The sequence below is a fragment of the Notechis scutatus genome, chromosome Z, assembly GCF_049901735.1.
Source record: "Notechis scutatus isolate UNSWTSFEM ecotype Mainland chromosome Z, rNotScu1.2, whole genome shotgun sequence".
NCBI classification, from domain to species: Eukaryota; Metazoa; Chordata; class Lepidosauria; order Squamata; family Elapidae; genus Notechis; species Notechis scutatus.
Genome location: NC_142025.1, coordinates 120,154,726 through 120,175,144, shown reverse-complemented (window position 1 = coordinate 120,175,144; position 20,419 = coordinate 120,154,726). Strand labels below are relative to the sequence as shown.

General features: G+C 43.1%; 2 protein-coding genes across 3 annotated transcripts in view; one reads left to right on the top strand and one right to left on the bottom strand.

Moving 5' to 3' along the window:
* TNFSF12 (TNF superfamily member 12) overlaps positions 1 to 2,010 on the top strand; it is a 42,778-nt gene extending 40,768 nt beyond the window's left edge. Inside the window, 2 exon segments of the mRNA XM_087947402.1 lie at positions 443 to 480; positions 483 to 2,010. Coding sequence (XP_087803528.1) covers positions 443 to 480; positions 483 to 550 — 106 coding nt within the window. The 3' untranslated portion in view covers positions 551 to 2,010.
* A 2,509-nt stretch (positions 2,011 to 4,519) lies between these two features.
* On the bottom strand, positions 4,520 to 16,841 carry LOC113427006 (thialysine N-epsilon-acetyltransferase-like). Of its 2 annotated transcripts, XR_015745842.1 has the most exons (7): positions 16,481 to 16,841; positions 14,881 to 14,932; positions 10,700 to 10,783; positions 7,435 to 7,536; positions 5,732 to 5,772; positions 5,146 to 5,613; positions 4,520 to 5,082 (listed from the first exon to the last, which is right to left on the bottom strand). XR_015745842.1 is itself a non-coding variant. In XM_026689471.2 (6 exons), exons 1-6 carry the CDS (start codon positions 16,661 to 16,663, stop codon positions 5,410 to 5,412), a joined length of 666 nt encoding a protein of 221 aa, XP_026545256.2. In that variant the 5' UTR covers positions 16,664 to 16,841; the 3' UTR covers positions 4,520 to 5,409. The 2 variants fall into 2 exon arrangements, 1 of the variants encoding a protein (XP_026545256.2); XM_026689471.2 differs by having other exon boundaries at positions 4,520 to 5,613.
* Between the last annotated feature and the right edge of the window lie 3,578 nt (positions 16,842 to 20,419).

The window sequence follows — 20,419 nt, the reverse complement described above, 5'->3', positions numbered from 1 at the left end:
ATAAAAGTACGAGCAAAGGAAAAATAACTCCAGAGAAGCTCAAGCTATAGAAAGTCTGGGCGTACTGCCAACAACCATTAACAGCTGTTACAATGTAAAAAGGCTCGAGCCAGAGGCAGTTTCAGAAAACACTTAAAACAGGCTAGAAACAACACACACACAGGCATACCAGAATGCCTCCTTCCTGCCTCCCTGACAGGATAAACTCCGTCAGGTGGGAAAAACAAAAGGCCGTTGGAAGGTGATTTCTTCCAGTAGCTGGTTCACTGAACCGCTCAGAAAGTTAACAACCGGTTCGCTTGAACCGGTGTGAACCGGCTGAATCCCACCACTGCACGTGTCCCCAGCCCCATGGGGGGCCATTGGTGCGACCCATAGCTGGGCTGGCAGTTTTGTTAAATGCGGGTCCCTGTTTCTGAACCCCTTTTTTTCCTATTTCTAGGGTCTTCCACCTGCAGCAGGGAGACCGTCTGAGTTTGAGCATCCCCGTTTCAACGCCTCCTTCGACATCTCCACTCACGGGACTTTCCTGGGCGTGCTGCGTTTGTAGACATCCGAGCATCTTTGCAACCCCCCACACACCCCCATCCTACCTCTGAGAAAGATCCCCCAGAAATCTTGAGGTTCTAAATCCAGAAGTAGAGCTCCTTCAGCGGATCATGGCTTGGGCCAAGATAGACTTGACACATACGGGGTGCTCAGATGCAGGAAAGAGACCAATTCAAGCTGACGGCGGCTGAGATTTTCTGCAGAAAAGCGGGGCAGACTGACGGAGCCCACCATGGCTTAAGTTTCCAGGACACTATTGGAGATCCTTCAGCTGGGAGAACCTGAGAATCTGCTCTGAGTAGATTCTCAGGATCTCCCAGCAAGATCGAAGTCACAACCAACATTTTCTTGCCTTTTGGGATGATGTTTTGCAAATGTCCAGGAACCGAGAGATCTAGTCCAGTGTTTCTCATGGTCAGAAAATTCCTATTTATTTCTAGGTTGAATCTCTGTTCGTCAAACTTGGCCAGTTTAAGATTTGTGGACTTCAACTCCCAGAATTCCCCAGCCAGCTCTTTTTCTCACTATTCAATCAAGATATATTAAGTTTCCTGCATACCCACCATCTATTAAGTAAGTTACCCTTATTAAAAAATGGCAGATAAGGTAGTTTAGCCGCCTTTGTTCTTCTCCTATCCGTGCTGCAGCCCTTCCTTGCTGGGGAATTCTGGGAGTTGAAGTCCACGTGTCTTATAGTGGCCAAGTTTGAGAAACACTGGGATATGTCCAATTTGCTGAATTCCTCCTTTTTTTCTGAAGTGTCCCACACAAGGTGGATGAAATTCAGATAATCCTCAACTTACGACCATTCGTTTAGTGACCCGAGTTACTACAGCACTGAAAAACGGATCTTATGACCACTCCTCATGCTTTCAGCATAGCATCCTCGTGATCCCGTGATCAAAATTCGGGCGCTTGGCAGCTGATGTGTAATTTATGATGGATGCAGCGTCCCAGGGAGATTACGTGAGTCTCCCTTTTACGACCTTCCTGTGCTGGCTTCCGACAATGCGGGAAGCCGGATTCACTTAACAACCCCAATTCACTTAAACAATCACGATATCAAATCCAGGATGATTCCCTTAAGAACTGCTTCCCTTAGCAACAGAAATTTTGGTCCCAATTGCTGTTGTAAGTCGAGGACTACCTGCAAAGCAGCAGAGGCATTGTTACCCCCACCCCCCCACCCCCCACCCCGGTTTAAACCCTTCTTCCAAATGCCATCCTGGTTTGATGCTCCTTTGTACAGGAAAAAACCCTGCCAAATATTTGGTGTTGTTTTTACCATCGCAATGCACACAATCTTGCAAATCTTTCTATTTGCCGTTTGCAACCATTGCATTTTTAATTCAAAAATGTATTTTTGTCCTGGGCGAAAAAAGATTGTGCAGAACCAATTCTTTTGGAGGAAAAAAAGAAAGCACTTTTTAAAAATTAAAAAAAAAAGTTTTTAAAATAAAACTTTTGCATGCTTTGGGCACAGAGGGTGGATAGCCATGGTGGGATTCAGCCGGTTCTCACCGGTTCAACAGAACCAGTTGTTAAATTATTTGAATCCCACCGCTAGTGGATACCCAGGTAAATTGCACCCATGGAAGTCAGTGGGGTTTCGCTTGGTGGGCTTCCGTGGGGTGATTTGAAGAGGAAAGTAAGGATTCAACATACAAAATTAGTGGGAATAATTCAGAATAGTCTGAATTTTGCAGCTTGGCTGAATACTGTCAGAAGCAGAAAACAGGTCTGCATTATTAGCTCTCTGTATCCTGAAACTACCTGCAGAGAGTTCTCGCGTGAAGACATTAGATCTCACGAGATTTAAGGGGGAAGGCCAGCAGCGGAACAATAACATAGAGTTAGAAATAGTATAGATCGATTCCCTCTCTTTCTCTACCACTAGGTGGAACTTTCGAGTTCAGTTTCTCTATTCTGTTTTTTTCCCCCCAGGGGAAAACCACAACACACAAACCCACAATTTTGACATGGCTGCAATTAAAGGGGCGGGCACGGCAACGCAGGCAACAATCTTCTTTCTTAAATTGTCTTCGGGTTCAGCCTTAAATTTCCCAGAAAATGAAATTTGAGATTTAAAGAAAAACTTTCACAAGTTCCTTTTTAATACTCTCCCACATCAAGCGCGAACTGGAAACCAAAAGCAGATGTGAGGGTTGCAGCAATTGGGGCAGCCACCAGAGGGTGCCAAAAGGGGAAAAAGCTGTATTTGTGGGTTGCCCCCTAGTGGTGACCCTGGGGTTTTGCAATTCTGGTTTGATAGATCGAAATCCAGGTTAAGCCTGGAGTTCAAGAGATTTGCTCTCTCTCTCTCTCTCTGTTTGTGTGTGTGTGTATGCATGTCTCTCTCTCTGTGTGTGTGTTCAGATTTGTAGTCCCATCCTTCAGATCTTTAGCTATCTTTTTCCTGGCTTAATCTCAGTTAAATCCATTAAAATCCAGGGGTGGGCTTCAAAAATTTTAGCAACTGGTTTTTTTGCCCGGTTGCTGGGTGGGTCTAGTTGGCCTCCTCCGGAGCCTGGGGGAGGGCAAAAACACCCCCCCCCCCAATGGGGCAGGATGGGCCTGTTTCCGGCCTTCTGTGGAGTCTCCGGAAGGCCCATTTTTCGCCCTCCTCAAACTTCCATGCGAGTCCTTACCTGCGATCCAAAATAAGCTGTAAAATTAACTTCCAGTTTGCTTGAACTGGTGTGAACTGGTAGCAACCCACCCCTGCTTTAATCCCAGACTCAAGGTGGATCTTGACAGACTCGAACCCTGGGCCGTATCTAACAAAATGAAATTCAATGTAGAGAAAAGGAAAGTCCTACACTTAGGCAAGAAAAATCCAAAAGGACACACATAGACTGGGTGAAACCAGGCTCAATAGCAGGAACTGTGAGAGGGATCTTGGAGTCTTAGTGGACAACCAGCTAAATAGGAGCCAGCCGTGTGCAGCCGCCGCCAAAAAAGCTAATGCAATCCTAAGTTGCATTAACAGAGGGATACAATCAAGATCAAGGGAGGTACTAATACCACTCTATAAAGCCTTAGTAAGACCAAACCAAGAATACTGCATCCAGTTTTGGTTACCACACCATAAAAAAGATGTTGAGACTCTAGAAAAAGTGCAGAGAAGAGCAACCAGGATGATGAGGGGACTGGAGGCTCAAACATACGATGGACGGTTGCAGGAACTGGGCCTGGCTAGTCTAGGGAAGAGAAGGACCAGGGGAGACAGGAGAGCAGCCTTCCAATATTTGAAGGGCTGCTCCAGAGAGGAGGAAGGGGGTCAAGCTATTCTTCCAAGACCCCTGAAGGCCAGACAAGGAATAATGGATGGAAACTGAACAAGGAGAGATTCAACCTGGAAATAAGGAGAAACTTTCTGATCGTGAGAACAATCAACCAACGGAACCTAAGTTTCCCTTGGAAGTTGTGGGAGCGCCATCACTTGAGACCTTCAAGAAGAGATTGGACTGCCATTAGTCAGAAATGGTGGAGGGTCTCCCGCTTGGGCGGGGGGTTGGACTAGGCGATCTTCCAACTCATCTGTTAAATCTGTTAAACTTTAAACCCTCCTGATTGCAAATTCACAGTTATTCCAGCTCATCCCGGTGGAAGGAGACCTTTTGGCCAATGTAGACGGTTGCAGTTCTGTGGAAATCCAGTCCCTGGTGCTCTCAGCTGCCCCCAGAAACCCCCCCCGACTCTCCCCAGAAAACCAATCCCCTTTCTGTGCCAGGCACCCCTAATCTCCCACCCCCTTGCCTTCTTGGGCGTGCAAATTTATGCCGGTGTGGCTTCCTCCTCCACCCAGCTGAGAGTGTGTGAATGAAAGCATTCGCACTCTGGTTTTTGAAGCCTCCAAGCCAAAAGGTGCCCAGGCCTTCCTCCTTTCCCTTGGCATCCCTTTGAAATCCTGCTTGGCGGGGGGAGGGGGGGCAGGGGGGCAGGGTTTCAACCACACCAGAGGGAGAGGGAGAGAGAGAGGAAGAGGTTGGCTATAAAAGAGCCCTCCCTTAACTTTTATTTTATCTTCAACACGGGGTTGGACTAGAAGACCTCCAAAGTCCCTTTCAATTCTGTTGTAATTCTGCATACTGCATTCTACATTCTGCATCTTCCATCTTGCATTCTGCATTCTATATTCTGTTTTCTACATTCTGCATTCCATATTCTGGATTCTATATTCCGCATTCTGCATCTTCCATTCTGCATTCTATATTCTGTTTTCTACATTCCGCATTCTATATTCTGCATTCTGCATCTTCCATCTTGCATTCTGCATTCTATATTCTGTTTTCTACATTCTGCATTCTATATTCTGTATTCTACATTCTGCATTCTGTATTCTGCATTCTGCATTCTATATTCTGCATTCTGCATCTTCCATCTTGCATTCTGCATTCTATATTCTGTTTTCTACATTCCGCATTCTATATTCTGCACTCTACATTCTGCATTCTGTATTCTGCATTCTGCATTCTATATTCTGCATTCTGCATGACCTTCCATCCTGCATCCTGCATTTATATTCTGCATCTTCCCTCTTGCATTCTGCGTTCTATATTTTGTATTCTACATTCCGCATTCCATATTCTGCACCTTGCATCTTGCATTCTGGATTCTATATTCTGCATTCTGTATTTTGCACCCTCAATCCTGCATCCTGCGTTCTGTATTCTTTTCAAAGGAGATGGGGGAGAGTTAAACTTCAGCCCTCCAGAAAGGAACAAGAGGGGGGGGGAATTATCCCACCCACCCCCCAAATGGGGTATGAGTAAAGGGGAGCGGTGGAGAATCTTGAGTTACCCCTTTGGAAGTGCAATGGCTAATCTGGGGGTGGAATTGGAAGTGGGGTGGTGGGGTCTAAAGCTGAGAAGAAACGGGGTTCAGCTTGGCTGCCCCATCCTCCACCAGCTTCACCAGGGGGTCCCTATCAATCCGGAAGACGTGCCAGTTGTCACGAACGGTGACGTCGATGGCCCCTCTCTTGTGGAAGAAATCGATCGTGGCCTGAGGCCTCTCGGCCGAGATGAATCGGAACTGGGAGCATCCTTTTTCCAGGGTGATCTGGGGAGAAGAGGTTAAAAAATCAGGTGTGTTGGGATTCGGGGACAGGCCCTTAGGGGCCCATGGACCGGATCAGGGGAAGACTTGTTGGCTAGGCTGCTTCGCCCGTGGGTCTTACCTTGGCTGCTTGGTTCAGCAAGGCGGTGCCAACTCCTCTCCCTGGCGAAGAAGACACGAGAGAAAGAGAGGGAGGGAGGGGAGAAGAGAGAGGGAGGGAAGGAGAGAAGAGGGAGGGAGGGAGGGAGGGAGGGAGAGAAGAGGAGGAGGGAGAGACAGAAAAACAGGGAGAGAGAAGGAGGGAGGGAGGAGAGAGGAGGGAGGGAGAGAAGAAGAGAAGAGAGATAGAGGGAGGGAGAGAGGGTGGGAGGAGAAGAAAGAAAAAGGGGGAGAGAGAAAGAGGGAGGGCGAGAGAAGAGAGAGGGAGGAGAAGAGAGAGAAGAGAGGGAGGGACAGAAAAACAGAGGAAGAGAGAAGAGAGAGGAAGAGAGAAGAGGGAGGGAGGGAGGGAGGGAAGGAGAGAAGAGAGGGAGGGAGGGAGAGAGGAAGGGAGAGAAGAGGAGGGAGAGACAGAAAAACAGGGAGAGAGGAGGAGGGAGGGAGAGGAGGGAGGGAGAGAAGAAGAGAAGAGAGATGGAGGGAGGGTGGGAGGGAGAAGAGAGAAAAAGGAGGAGAGGGAGGGCGAGAGAAGAGAGAGGGAGGAGAAGAGAGAGAAGAGAGAGAGGGACAGAAAAACAGAGGAAGAGAGAAGGAGAGAGAGAGAAGAGGGAGGGACAGAAAAACAGAGGAAGAGAGAAGAGGGAGGGAGGGAAGGAGAGAAGAGATGGAGGGAGGGGAGGGAGAAGGAGGGAGGGAGAGAAAATAGGGAGAGAAAAACGGAGTGAGAAGGAGGAAAAGAGGGAGGGAGAGGGAGAGAAGATAGAGGAAGGGAGGGAGGGAGAGAAATTTAATATTTTTTAGAAGAATTCTGAACATTGAGGGGGCACATGACATGGACTTTGTAGTTTGTTAACTAACACCGTTATTTTTGTATTTTAATTTGACTTATCTTCTCTCTTTTAAAATAACGTGTCCAGCTTGATTACAGCTTGGAATGTAGGAAGAGTTTTATCCCCTGGTTCATATGGATCGATTAGACGGCTTTTAACAATTCCTAAACTGGAACGATCATTTACGGAAGGATGTCAGGAGAATGATCTCCACTGGCATCTGGTTATCTAACATCAAATGAAGTTTGTGGTGGATTTACGGTGCAAAAGAGGGGATTACTCTTATCTTGTCCAACCAACTTTCCTCTTTCTTTCTTTCTTTCTTTCTTTCTTTCTTTCTTTCTTTCTTTCTTTCTTTCTTTCTTTCTTTCTTTCTTTCTTTCTTTTCTTTCTTTCTTTCTTTCTTTTCTTTCTTTCTCTCTCTCTCTCTTTCTATTTTTCTTTCTTTCTCTCTCTGTCGCTCTCTCTTTCTTTCTGTCTCTCTTTCTTTCTGTCTCTCTCTTTCTTTCTCTCTGTCTCTCTCTTTCTTTTTCTTTCGCTCTCTCTCTCTTTCTCTCTCTCTCTCTTTCTTTCTTTCTCTCTCTCTTTCTTTCTCTCTCTCTCTTTCTTTCTTTCTCTTTCTCTCTCTCTCTCTTTCTTTCTTTCTTTCTTTCTTTCTTTCTTTCTTTCTTTCTTTCTTTCTTTCTTTCTTTCTTTCTTTCTTCCTTTCTTTCTTTCTTTCTTTCTCTCTATTGGGTGAACTCTAAAAAGGAATGTACGAGGGGCCTTGGGGTCCTTCCTCCCTTTTCATAGAGAGATTCCACTTTATGAGGGTAACCCCGAATTCCTCCACTACCTCTGAATTCCGGCATCACGTAGAGATCTTCGCCGAAGAGGATTGGGCCATCCCAGGTGCAGTAACTCAGGTAGTGGAACTGATAGCCGACAATGGTGTGTCCTGCAGAGGAAAAGTTGCAGCAAACAGAGTCAACGGCGGGCAACGGAAAGGAAGGGAAAGCCTGAGCTCTGCAGAGGGGATGAGGAATGCAACGGCTTCATAATTCACGGGCCTCGGGGCGGGGTGTGAATTTAATGCACCTGTCTCTCTCTGTGGCCCATTGCAAGAATTTCCTTGGGTTTTCCCCGGTGATGCATTAAGATCTCTGCCTCCGAGAACCAGGTTGTGAAACCAGGTTCAAAAGTTTTTGTAAGGTGCAATGGAATGGAATGGAATGAGATAGGAATAGGAATAGAATAGAAAAATAGAATAGAATAGAATTAAGAATAGAATAGGAATAGAATAGAATAGAATAGGAATAGAATAGAATAGAATAGAATAGAATAGAATAGAATAGAATAGAACAGAATAGAATAGAATAGAATTAAGAATAGAATAGGAATAGAATAGAATTAAGAATAGAATAAGAATAGAATAGAATAAAATTAAGAATAGAATAGGAATAGAATAGAATAAAGAATAGAATAGAATAGGAATAGAATAGAATTAAGAATAGAATAGAATAGAATAGAAATAGAATTAAGAATAGAATAGAATAGGAATAGAATAAAATTAAGAATAGAATAGAATAGGAATAGAATAGAATAGAATTAAGAATAGAATAGGAATAGAATAGAATTAAGAATAGAATAGAATAGGAATAGAATAGAATTAAGAATAGAATAGAATAGAATTAAGAATAGAATAGAATAGAATTAAGAATAGAATAGGAATAGAATAGAATTAAGAATAGAATAGGAATAGAATAGAATTAAGAATAGAATAGAATGTGGAATGGAATAGAATTAAGAATAGAATAGAATAGGAATAGAATAGAATAGAATTAAGAATAGAATAGGAATAGAATAGAATTAAGAATAGAATAGAATAGGAATAGAATAGAATTAAGAATAGAATAGAATAGGAATAGAATAGAATAGAATTAAGAATAGAATAGGAATAGAATAGAATTAAGAATAGAATAGAATAGGAATGGAATAGAATTAAGAATAGAATAGAATAGGAATGGAATAAAATTAAGAATAGAATAGAATAGGAATGGAATAGAATTAAGAATAGAATAGAATAGGAATAGAATAGAATAGAATTAAGAATAGAATAGGAATAGAATAGAATTAAGAATAGAATAGAATAGGAATATAATAGAATTAAGAATAGAATAGAATAGGAATAGAATAGAATTAAGAATAGAATAGAATAGGAATGGAATAGAATTAAGAATAGAATAGAATAGGAATAGAATAGAATAGAATTAAGAATAGAATAGGAATAGAATAGAATTAAGAATAGAATAGAATAGGAATGGAATAGAATTAAGAATAGAATAGAATAGGAACAGAATAGAATAGAATTAAGAGTAGAATAGGAATAGAATAGAATTAAGAATAGAATAGAATAGGAATAGAATAGAATTAAGAATAGAATAGAATAGGAATAGAATAGAATTAAGAATAGAATAGGAATGGAATGGAATAGAATTAAGAATAGAATAGAATAGAATAGGAATAGAATAGAATAGAATAGAATTAAGAATAGAATAGGAATAGAATAGAATTAAGAATAGAATAGAATAGGAATAGAATAGAATTAAGAATAGAATAGAATAGGAATAGAATAGAATTAAGAATAGAATAGAATTAAGAATAGAATAGAAGAATAGAATTAAGAATAGAATAGAACAGGAATAGAATAGAATTAAGAATAGAATAGGAATAGAATAGAATAGAATTAAGAATAGAATAGAATAGGAATAGAATAGAATAGAATTAAGAATAGAATAGGAATAGAATAGAATTAAGAATAGAATCGGAATAGAATAGAATTAAGAATAGAATAGAATAGGAATAGAATAGAATTAAGAATAGAATAGGAATAGAATAGAATAGAATAGAATTAAGAATAGAATAGGAATAGAATAGAATAGAATTAAGAATAGAATAGAATGTGGAATGGAATAGAATTAAGAATAGAATAGAATAGAAAAGAATTAAGAATAGAATAGAATAGAATAGAATAGGAATAGAATAGAATTAAGAATAGGAATAGGAATAGAATAGAATAGAATTAAGAATAGAATAGAATTAAGAATAGAATAGAATGTGGAATGGAAGGAATGGAATGGAGGGGAGGGGAGGAGAGAAGAAGAGAATTCTGGGCCAGAATGGAGTCATAAGGGGCCTGGATGGGGGCACTTATTTTATCCATCCATCCATCCATCCATCCATCCATCCATCCATCCATCCATCCATCCATCATTATCTTTCATCTGTCTGTCTATCTATCTAATCTAATCTAATCAATCATCTATAATGTATGTATCATCTATCAACCTATCTAATCTATATCTATCCATCCATCCATGTCTGTCTCTGTCTGTCTATCTATCTATCTATCTATCTATCTATCTATCATCTATCTAGTCGGTCATTCATTCATTCATTCATCCATTCATTCATTCATATCCCACCTTTTTTGTTTTTACAACTAAGTCGAGGCAGTGAATATACCTATAATATATCTATTTCCTGTTCCTATTTTCCCCACAACAGCCCTGTGAGGTGGGTTGGGCTGAGAGAGAGAGTAACTGGCCCTAAGTCACCCAGTGGCCTAAGGCGGGACTAGAACTCACTTGTCGCTTGAAGATTGGCTCAGAGTAACCCAGCTGGCTTCCATGCTTAAGGCGAAACTAGAACTCACTGTCTCCTGGTGATTGGTCTAAAGTCACCCAATTGAATTTCATGGCTAAGGCGGGACTAGAACTCCCCGTCTCCCGGTGATTGGCCCAAAGTCATCCAGCCATCCTTCCTATGGTGAATCTAGAACTCACCATCTCCTGGTTTCTAGCCTGGCACCTTAACCACTAGACCAAATTGGCACAAGCCAGGCCAAACCCTCTTCCATTTGCTCAGCCACCGTAACCAACCCAATGATGTTGATAAGACATATCATTTTTTGGGGGGAGCGTCACCTTCGCCTTCACCCCCAATTCCCACAGCATCTCTGGCCACGCAGCCTCCTTCTCCCACCCTCCCAAGAGCTGGGATCCCCCCCATTTCCCCCACCCCAATAAAGGGGACCCCGGGGGGGGGGTGTCTTGCTGTACCTTCTTTGCTTTTTTGTGCGGGGGGCACCTCGGCCACCAGGTACCCGAAGATGGCGTCTTTTTCAAACCCATCCTTCTGGAGAGCTGTGGAAGTTCAGAGAAGTTTATCAAGTTTTAAAACAGGTTAACCGCTTGTTTGGCAAGTTTTCCATTTGATCTTGGAATGGAAGGTAGGGGGAAAAAATAGCAACACTGATACACAACACAACACACACACACACACCATTTTTAAAAAGCTCGCTGGGAGTTCGGAGTTGCCAATTTTTTTTAATGAATTAAGGGAGAGAATCTTTGCATTTTATCTCCTTCCTTCCTTCCTTCCTTCCTTCTATATATGTATATAAAAGTGAAATACCACGTGCATCATCACAAAATCTCCAGAATCATAAAGCCTACAAACTTGAAATTTGGCACATATGTTCCTCGTGGCTTCTAGGGGCTCCCTAAGAAAGGATTTTTCCAAATGACCCTCAGAGCATTTAGAGTATTTCCTATATTATTATTATTAACAGGCTCTGATGCTAAGGAGTCCTACTCCCCCTCCCCCACCAGGAAAGAAATCTCTTCCAAAGGCAAAACACAAGCAGAGGAGTTTCAGTTTCAGTTTCAAAGCACCAAGCAGCTTCAGTACAGAACAGTTGAGCTAAGCCACGCCCAGGCTCCTTGCTGTCTCCTTGCTCACACAGCAAATACTCTTTCAGTTTTCAAACAGCCCTCAACTCTCTCACACACTGACAGGACGCTAGCCACATGAATACCAATGGATGCTGGTAGGCAGAGGCCTTATTTTCCTTCCCAGCTTCATCACTTAGTTTCGTAGCGAAGCACGGGGATCGAGCCAGTACTTTGATAAACCAATAAAAAAGTTTTAATTGAAAGAGAGAATCCAAGGATTTGCTGGGACCTGTTCTGGAGATTACCATGTTAACTGATTTTAACCGAATAACAGAGTCGGAAGGGATCTTGGAGGTCATCTAGTCCAATCCCCTGCCCAAGCAAGAGACCCTACCACTAGTCCTCAACTTAATGGCCATAATGGAGCCCCAGATTTCTGCTGCGGAGCGAGACAAATCAAGGAAAGTTTCATTTTACGTCCTTTCTTGGCCACTGTTGTTCACCGAATCGCTGCAGTTGTTCAGGGAGGAACATGGTCGTTAAGTGAATTGGATGCGGCTCATCACAAGGTCGCCAAAGGGAATCACGTGACCCACCCACCCCTGGGATGCTACGACAGTCATAAATAGGACTCAGTGCTTACAGTCGTAAGGCTGAAAAATGGTCATGTCGCTTTTTTTCCAATGCTGTTGTAATTTGGAACAGTCACTACATGAAGTGTTATAAGTCGAGGAGCAAGCTTGGGAGCAAGCTAAGAGACACTGTTATTCTCTCAAGAGATACCCTACTGAAAGGAGAAGTTTGACCTGTTGCACTCCTGCCTGCCTGTGTCCCATATAGATAGACTTATAACCATTCATTTAATGACCCTTCAAAGTTACAAGGGCACTAACAAAAGACACTCTGACAATGTTTCACACTTACGACCATTGCTGCATGACATGATCAAAACTCAGATTCTGAAAATACCCGAACAAAGCTGAATGCCATACATACATACATACATATATACATACATACATACATACATACATACATACATGTATGTATGTATATATGTATGTATGTATATGTATATGTATATGTATATATGTGGATCTTTGCTTATTCGGGTTTTATCCCGCGTAAGATTTGAAGTATCTAGGCAACGTTTCGATGAAGTCTCATTCATCATCTTCAGGCTTGTGTCTTCCGCTCTGTGCTTCTCAGAGTGATGTGAGCTTGCAGCTGCTTCTTCCTTTTAACTGCTAGTGGGGGTGTGACTTGATTGGGTGGGGGCTTGGCTGTGTTCTGATTGGGTGGGGGTGTGTTCTCATTGGTTGGGGGGTTGGCTGTGTTCTGATTGGTTGGGGGTTGGCTGTGTTCTGATTGGCCAGAGGTGTGTTCTGTTCAGGTGGGGGCTTGGTTGTGCTCAGGTTAGTCTTAGTTGCTGGGGATTTGAGCTGGTGAGCTGTGATCTTGCTGTTTGGCTTCGAGTTCGTGGTCGTGCTGCATCTTCATGGTGGGGGTCAGTTCGCTTCATGTATGGCTCGGAGGGGTTTGAAGTGGGTAGTGATGCAGCTGCAGTGTGGCTTCTGGTCCGTGGTCGTGTCTCATCTTCTGTGTGGGTGTGAGTCTGCTTTTTACGTGGAAGTGTGGTGGTGGCATCTTTTGTGGGTCTGGTGGGTGTGGGTCTGGTGTCATTCTTCATGTTAGGTACTTGTCTGTTCATGAGGGCGGGTTTCCAAATGGCTGGTAGGCGGGAGGTGTCATCTCTTTTATTCATGCTGTGTGGGCGTTTTTCTATCTCTATGGCTTCTCTGATTATTCTGTTGTTGAAGTGTTCGGTTTTGGCGATAGTTCTGGTATTTTTAAAGTCAATCTCATGTCCTGTGGCTTTGAGGTGTTGGACCAGGGAAGAGGTCGGTTCTTCTTTTTTGATTGAGTTCTTATGTTCTTCAATGCGTGCACTTATCCTTCTGTTAGTTTGTCCAATGTATGTGGTGGGACAGGCGGTGCACGGGATTTCGTATACTCCTTGGTTTTCTAACTCGATTTTGTCTTTAGGGTTTCTTAGGATGGTGGATATTTTTCTGTTTGTGCAGAATGCTGTTTTAATGTTGTGTTTTTGGAGGATCTTGCTGATTTTGTCTGTAGTGCCTTTTATATATGGGAGGAGGGCTTTGCCATTCTCTTGTTCTCTGTCTTGGATTTTGGTTGGGGTTTCTTTTTGGATTAGGTGGGTAATCTTCTTTCTTTGGAATCCATTGGCTGTTAGTACGTTGGTGAGAGTGTGTAGTTCGGTTTTTAGGTGTTGTTCGTTGGCTAAGCATTTTGTTCTGGAGATGAGTGTCTTGGCTACGGAATTGATCTGTGCTGGGTGGTGGTGTGAGAGTGCGTGTAGATAGCGGTTTGTATGTGTTTTCTTCTGGTAGATGGTGTGTCCTAGGGAGCCATTGGGTTTTTTGTATACCAAGACATCTAGGAAGGGAAGTTGATTGTTAGCTTCTATTTCCATGGTGAATTGTATTTTGGGGTGTAGGCTGTTGAGGTGTGTGAGGAAGTTGTTCAGTTTTTCTTTCCCGGATCTTTTGCTACCGGATCTTTTGCCCGGGAAAATCCTTCATTGGAGAACGTGATTGATGACGCCCAACCCGTGGACATGCTTCACTAGAGAATCTGATTGATGACACGCCCAGGGGAGAGTGGGGGAAACAGGGTCACAGGTGACAGTAAATTACTATGCCGGAGTTGGCTTCATTTAAGTTAATGCTGACAAGTTGCTCCTAATAAATCTTTTGGATTCTTGTGAAGCTTGGCTGGAGGCTCATGATTTTATTCGGGCAATCGCCCAGAATCCTGACAACTTGCGTCCATTTCCCTCGGCTTCCTTTTCACGACCAAAGGCCTTCATCAACTCCTTCTGTGGCCATCAAGGCTTTCCTGAAGGCCTCTGCAGCCGATAATGGAGCTCTGGATCGATCCAGAGCTTTGTGACCAGCTCCAGAGGCCTTCAGGAAAGCCTTGCCGGCTGCCGAAGAAATGGGCCAGAAAGGCAGGTGCCGGGGTGTGTGAGGCCTGGCTACAACTATCCAAAGGTAAGTAGTAGGGCAGCTCCACTCCCCCCACATCCCCACCCTAGCTTAATTTTTACCCATCCACTCTGTAGTGGGCGGGATCTTAATTAGGGCTTATTTTGGGGGTAGAGCTTATATTGGGCACACATGTATAAAAAAATCAAGCTAGGACTTACTTTCGGGGTAGGTTGTATTTTCAGGGAAACAAGGTATTTATGACGGTTTGCAGTGTGCTGGGGTCACATGATCCACTTTTGCGACCTTCTGACCAGCAAAGTTCACGGGGAAGCCGGATTCACTTAACAACCGTGTGATTCCCTTAACAACCGCAGAGATTCCCTTAACAACGGGGAGGGGGAGAACGATAGCGAGAAGGGGCAAAACTCACTTCACTGTCTTGCTTAGCCACAGAAATTTGGGGCAGAGTTATGGTCGTATTTGGTTCCGTTAAAAACTTTTTTGTTTTGAGTTTTGGTTTGCATCCTGAAGATGGTGGCACGTGTTTCTTACCTTCTGGAGAAGTTCTCACCTGGTGGAGTGCGTTGTGAGACACCGCCAGTTCCTGAAAATGATGGAAACACTCATGAGTGGACCAGAACGTTCTGGAATCTTCTCTGGGGTCTCACTCCAGCGGGGAGATTCCAAAACAGAGCCCATTTCTCCGTCTTCTCCATCTGTCCTCAACTTCAGACAACCACTTCTTTGTTTAAAAAAGTGCTATCAAGGTTTCTCCAGCAGTAGGAAAAGATCAAGATGGGTTCTTCTTGCTCACCCAACTCCATCCATCCACCCCAAGTCAAGGCTCTCCTTACTGGGGAAGATGGAAAGAAAGAGAAGAAGGGGAGGATGACCAGGAAAGTGGAGGAGTCAAGTCTACTGGACTTGACTCAAGTCCTACTTGATTCAAGTCCTACTGGAGATGGGGGCTTTGTTGGAAGAGCTGAAGGACTAGGGTGGAGACAAGTGTTCTAGGAGGTTGTTAAGAGTTGACACTGTCTTGATTGTCACTATCAATCAATCAATTTCTATTGAGGTAATCCATGCAACCTTGAGAGAAATCCATAATGGTGGGAAAGGTGGAAGGGAAGAGAAGAGAAGAGAAGAGAAGAGAAGAAAAGAAGACAACCAGAAGAGATGGACAGAAGTGTAGTGGTGATGGAGGCACCCTTAGAAGAACCTAAAGGACCAGCTACTATCTTCATGAAGAACAATAAAGAGGTTGCTAAGAGTTGCACTGCCTTGATCACTCATCATCAATCAATCATTCAGTTTCTAATGAGGCAATTCATACAACCTCCACAATGGTGGAAAAGATGGAAGAGAAGAGAAGAAGACAATCAGAAGGAAGGTGGATGAACTGAAGTGAGACGGGGACATCGTTAGAAGGCCCGAAGGATCTGGTTGGAGACAGATCTTCAAGGAGAATTTCTACGTGGTCAATCAGAACTGATCGGACAGAAGAACATCAATCCATGGGAAGACCCAGCCCTCTTGAGAAGTCCATGAGATCGGAAGGAAGGAGAAGATTAGGAGGACCAGCAGTATGGGTGAAGGACTCGGCTATAGTGATGATGGAGGCACCGTTGGAAGAACCGAAGAACCAGGGTGGAGACAGATCTTCACGGAGAACATCTAGGAGGTTGTTAAGAATCGACACTGCCTTGATGGTCACCATCAATCAATCAATTTCTATGAAGGCAACCCATACAATCTCCAGAGAAGTCCGTAATGGTGGGAAAGGCGGAAGAGTAGAGTAGAAGAGAGCACAACCAGAAGAAAGGTGGATGGACTGTGGGGCAGCGATGATGGAGACACCGTTAGAAGATTGGAGAGAGATCTTCATGACCCGAGTAGCTCAGTGTTTTTCAGCCTTGGCGACTTTAAGTTGGGTGGACTTGTCTTCAACCACCAGAAAAGACCCTGAGAGTTGAAGTTCACCCAACTTTAAAAAGTCTCCAAGGTTGAGGAACCTCCTCTAGATGGTCACTTTGGATTCGTGGCACATAAACCAGGAATCAAAAACAAAGTTATGGCCAATCCCCAGCCTTCCTCCTGACCGCCTTGAGGCCCCACTGCCTCTCTTCTGCCCTTCCACCGTCCAGCTTCTCACCTTCACCAGCCGCATCACATCCCGGACGTCCCTTTTGGCCCAAGGACGGATGAGGAAGCTCATGGTAGCCAGGAGACGTCTCGAAGAACCTGCCGTTGTTCCTTCACTGGACGTCGGTCCTTTAAAGGCCTTGTTTGACCCTTGCCCCGCTGTCACTGGCCGGCCTTCTCCGCTTGGTTGCATGCCCTCAATGACCACAGATGGTGGGAGGAGGGCAAGCTGGCCTGATCTGAAGCAGATCACAAGTTCCAGCTTGATCTTTAACACAGTTTCTTCATACTGTGGGTTTTTATTTTTTGGCCTCTGCCTTGTAGACGTGCTGTTCCCTGTTGCAAATTAACCTTCTTGGGTGCAGATCTCTTTCGCACTCGGCTCCGTTACGGGACTCTTGTCCTGCTTGGAAGAGGGCCAAGAGTCCCTCGTGGGCACTGGACGTGAGAGGCCACTGTCCTTCTGGCCACCGGGGTCATCCTCTCCCCGTGAGACGGCACATGCCTTCTTCAAGGGGTCTGTTAAAGGCACAAGATCGGCATTTCCACGGCATGCAAACCTGGTTAGTTGTAACCTTGGTTAGGTAGTAGAGTAGTGCCTTCACCATAAAAAAGCCAGTTGGGTCACTTTGGGCTAATCACCAGGAGGCTGTGAGTTCTAGTTCTGTCTTAGGCATGAAAGCTGGCCGGGTGACGTTGGGACAGTCTGCCACTTGCCGTCCAACCTATCTCGCAGGGCCATTTATTGTGTGGAAAAGAGAAGGAGGGAGAATTATTACGTAGGTTTCCCATCTCGGGTGACTTAGGCGAGTCCTAAAGGCAGGATGAAAAGAAAACCGAACGGATGGACAAACCGAAAGACTGGGGTGTGTGAGGAGCCCCTCCACTCAGAAAGTGTGTGGGAAAGGCCGCATGTCAAGTGTGGCATTGTGCAACATTTGTCGCTGGCAAAGAACAAGCTAACAACTCGAGAGGATGTGTGGAAGACACGACCTGGGCAGAAAAAAGCCACGTAGGTCACAATATGGAAGGCACCCCACTTCTCTTTGTCGTCCCCCCCCTCCCCACAATATCTCTATGGCCATTTCCCCCACCCCTCTGGAAAATTGTACCTCTGGTCCTCAACTTACGACCACAACGGAGCCCAAAATTTCCATTGCTTAAGCAAGAAAAATGAGTTTTGCTGCTTTGTATGACCTTGCATGCCCCGGTCGTTAAGCGAAAGACTGCGGTTCTGAAGAGAGTCACGCGGTTGTTCAGTGAAACCTGGCTTCCCCACTCGTCAGAAGGTCACAAAAAGGGGATCGCACGGCAACCGTCATAAATATGAACCAGCTGCCAAGCGCCAGAATTTTGATTGCGTGCCCATGAAGAGGCTGCCACGGTTCGTTAAGTGTGAAAAACGGTTGTAAGTCTCATTTCCCAGTCCCGTTGGACCTTTGAACGGTCACTAAACGAACCGTTGTAACTCAAGGACCATTTGTAATTCCCCCTCCCCCTGCTTCGAGGCAGGCTGTTCTTTTAAATTTAGCTCATCCATTTGGGGATAAAAGTCGATTGAATGATCAAGTTTATTAAAATACTAGCTCGATCCCTGTGCTTCCCTACGAAACCATACGGTGGGGCTTCGTTTTGAGGGGAGGAAAATAAGAGGGGAAAATATCTGCCTCTGCCTACCAGCATCCATCGGAATTCCTCTGGCTAGTGTCCTGTCAGTGTGTGAGAGAGTTGAGGGCTGTTTGGAAACTGAAACAGTATTTGCTGTGTGAGCAAGAAGGAGACAGCAAGGAGCCTGGGCGTGGCTTAGCTCAACTGTTCTGTATTAAAGCTGCTTGGTGCTCTGAAACTGAAACGAAAACGCCTCTCCTCTCTTCTGCTTGCCTTTGGAAGAGATTGATTTTTGGCATTTGTGGTGGCCTACCTTGCAGGGTTGTGCAGTGCATCAGGCCTTTTTTCAACTGAGCTGACCTTGGCCACGCCTGCTTTGCAATACAGGTTGTCCTCGACTTACGACAGTTCATTTCAATGACCGTTTTTTCACCCTTACGACCGTTGCGATCAAAATTTAGATGCGGGGGGGGGACCGACTCATATTTATGACAGTCGCGGCGTCCCGCAATCCCCTTTTGCAACCTTCTGAGAAGCAAAGCCCATGTGGAAAGCCAGATTCACTTAACAACCTTGTCGCTCACATCTCAACAGCAGCGATTGACTTAACGACGGCATCAAGAAAGATCGTAAAAGGGAGAAACAGCATCAAAATTGATAGAAAAGATAGAGGCATATGGAAAGGTGGCTGGTTTGAAAATGAATAAAGATAAGACAAAGATTTTGACAAAGAATATGCTATCAAGACAAAAGAAAGAACTGGCAGATCTATTGAAAATTCAGGTCATGAATAAGATCAAGTACTTGGGGATACATTTGACAGCAAGATGCAGTACACTAAAAGAATAATTATATCAAACTTAAGCAGCAGATAGCGCTAGATTTGGCGAAATGGGAAAATTTACAACTGTCATTAATAGGGAGAACCTCAACAATCAAGATGAATATATTACCCATAATTTTATATTTGTTCCAAACAATCCCAATTAGGCTTGGAAAAGATTACTTTGAAGATTTAAATAAAATTGTATTGAAATATATATGGCAAGGTAAGAAAGCGAGAATAAAGTTAAAACTTTTGCAAGATGCCAGAATAAGAGGAGGATTTGGTTTACCAAGCTACAAATTTGATGTGGGTTAAGGAATGGGTAACATTAAGAAATACTAGATTGTTGACATTAGAAGGGCATGATCTGTTGTTGGGGTGGCATGCTTTTCTATGGTATAAAGGAACTAAAACACAGGGGTAACTTTAGAAGACATTATATACGGGAGTCTCTGTGGATAAACTGGGAGAAGACTAAAACACAGTGTTATCTGAAAACACATTCAAGGTATGATAAAGACTCTAAAATAGAAGGTTTCTATGATAAACTGACTGATTTAGATAAGATTTTGACAGGTACTGATGAAAAGGTGATTAAAAAAATGTATGGATACTTATTAGAAATTAAACTAGAAGAAGAACAAGTTAAAGAAACAATGATTGCTTGGGGGAAGAATTTTGGATATGGGATCGATTTAGAGAAATGGCAAAAATTGGAGTCTCAAAATTATAAAATGACAATGTCAACAGCATATAAAGAAAATTTGTATAAGATGTTTTACAGGTGGCATTTTCCCCCAGACAAGAATAGCAAGAATGTTCAAGAACAAATCTGAAAAATGTTGGAAATGTCATCAGACACCTGGCTCATATTACCATATGTGGTGGACTTGTGCGGATGCTAAAAAATACTGGACTAAAATCCACATGTGGTTGGAAAAAATGACAAAAAAATATATAGATTTGAAACCAGAGATATTTTTATTGGGAATTTTACCTGAAATATATAGTAAAGAATTGAAATACCTGATTGTAAATGTATTAATAGCAGCTAGGATTGTATTTGCTAAAAACTGGAAAAATGAGAAAATACCATCACAGGAGGAAATCATTAAGAAAATATTGGAATGTGCTGAAATGAGTAGATTGACATTTGAAATCAGAGAACAAGATGATAAGCAATTTTATAAAATTTGGGATCTATTCTATCAATGGTTAGACAATAAAACATGGTAATGAAATATGTAGATTCTTAGAAAATAATAAATATATAAAGATGTATTCTTTTCTTATTATATACAAAATGATTGTAGGATAGATTTGAGATGATAATATGAACTGTCATAAAACAAATTAAGTAAAATATGATTATTTCATAAAACATGAATGAATAAAAGTATAGTCAAATGATTGATTAACAATGATATTAATTTATTTAATACTTGATTGAAAATATGAGAATATATACAATGTAATTGTAATTGAAGACTGCGAAATGGAAGCACAAAACGATTT

Excerpts from the sequence above, each read along its gene's own strand:
- LOC113427006 (XM_026689471.2), bottom strand. The coding sequence starts at position 16,663 with ATGCAACCAAGCGGAGAAGGCCGGCCAGTGACAGCGGGGCAAGGGTCA. Across the intron at positions 10,784-14,880 it reads GGTGAGAACTTCTCCAGAAG|CTCTCCAGAAGGATGGGTTT; the intron begins GTAAGAAACACG and ends GAACTTCCACAG. Across the intron at positions 5,614-5,731 it reads TGCTGAACCAAGCAGCCAAG|ATCACCCTGGAAAAAGGATG; the intron begins GTAAGACCCACG and ends TCTTCTCCCCAG.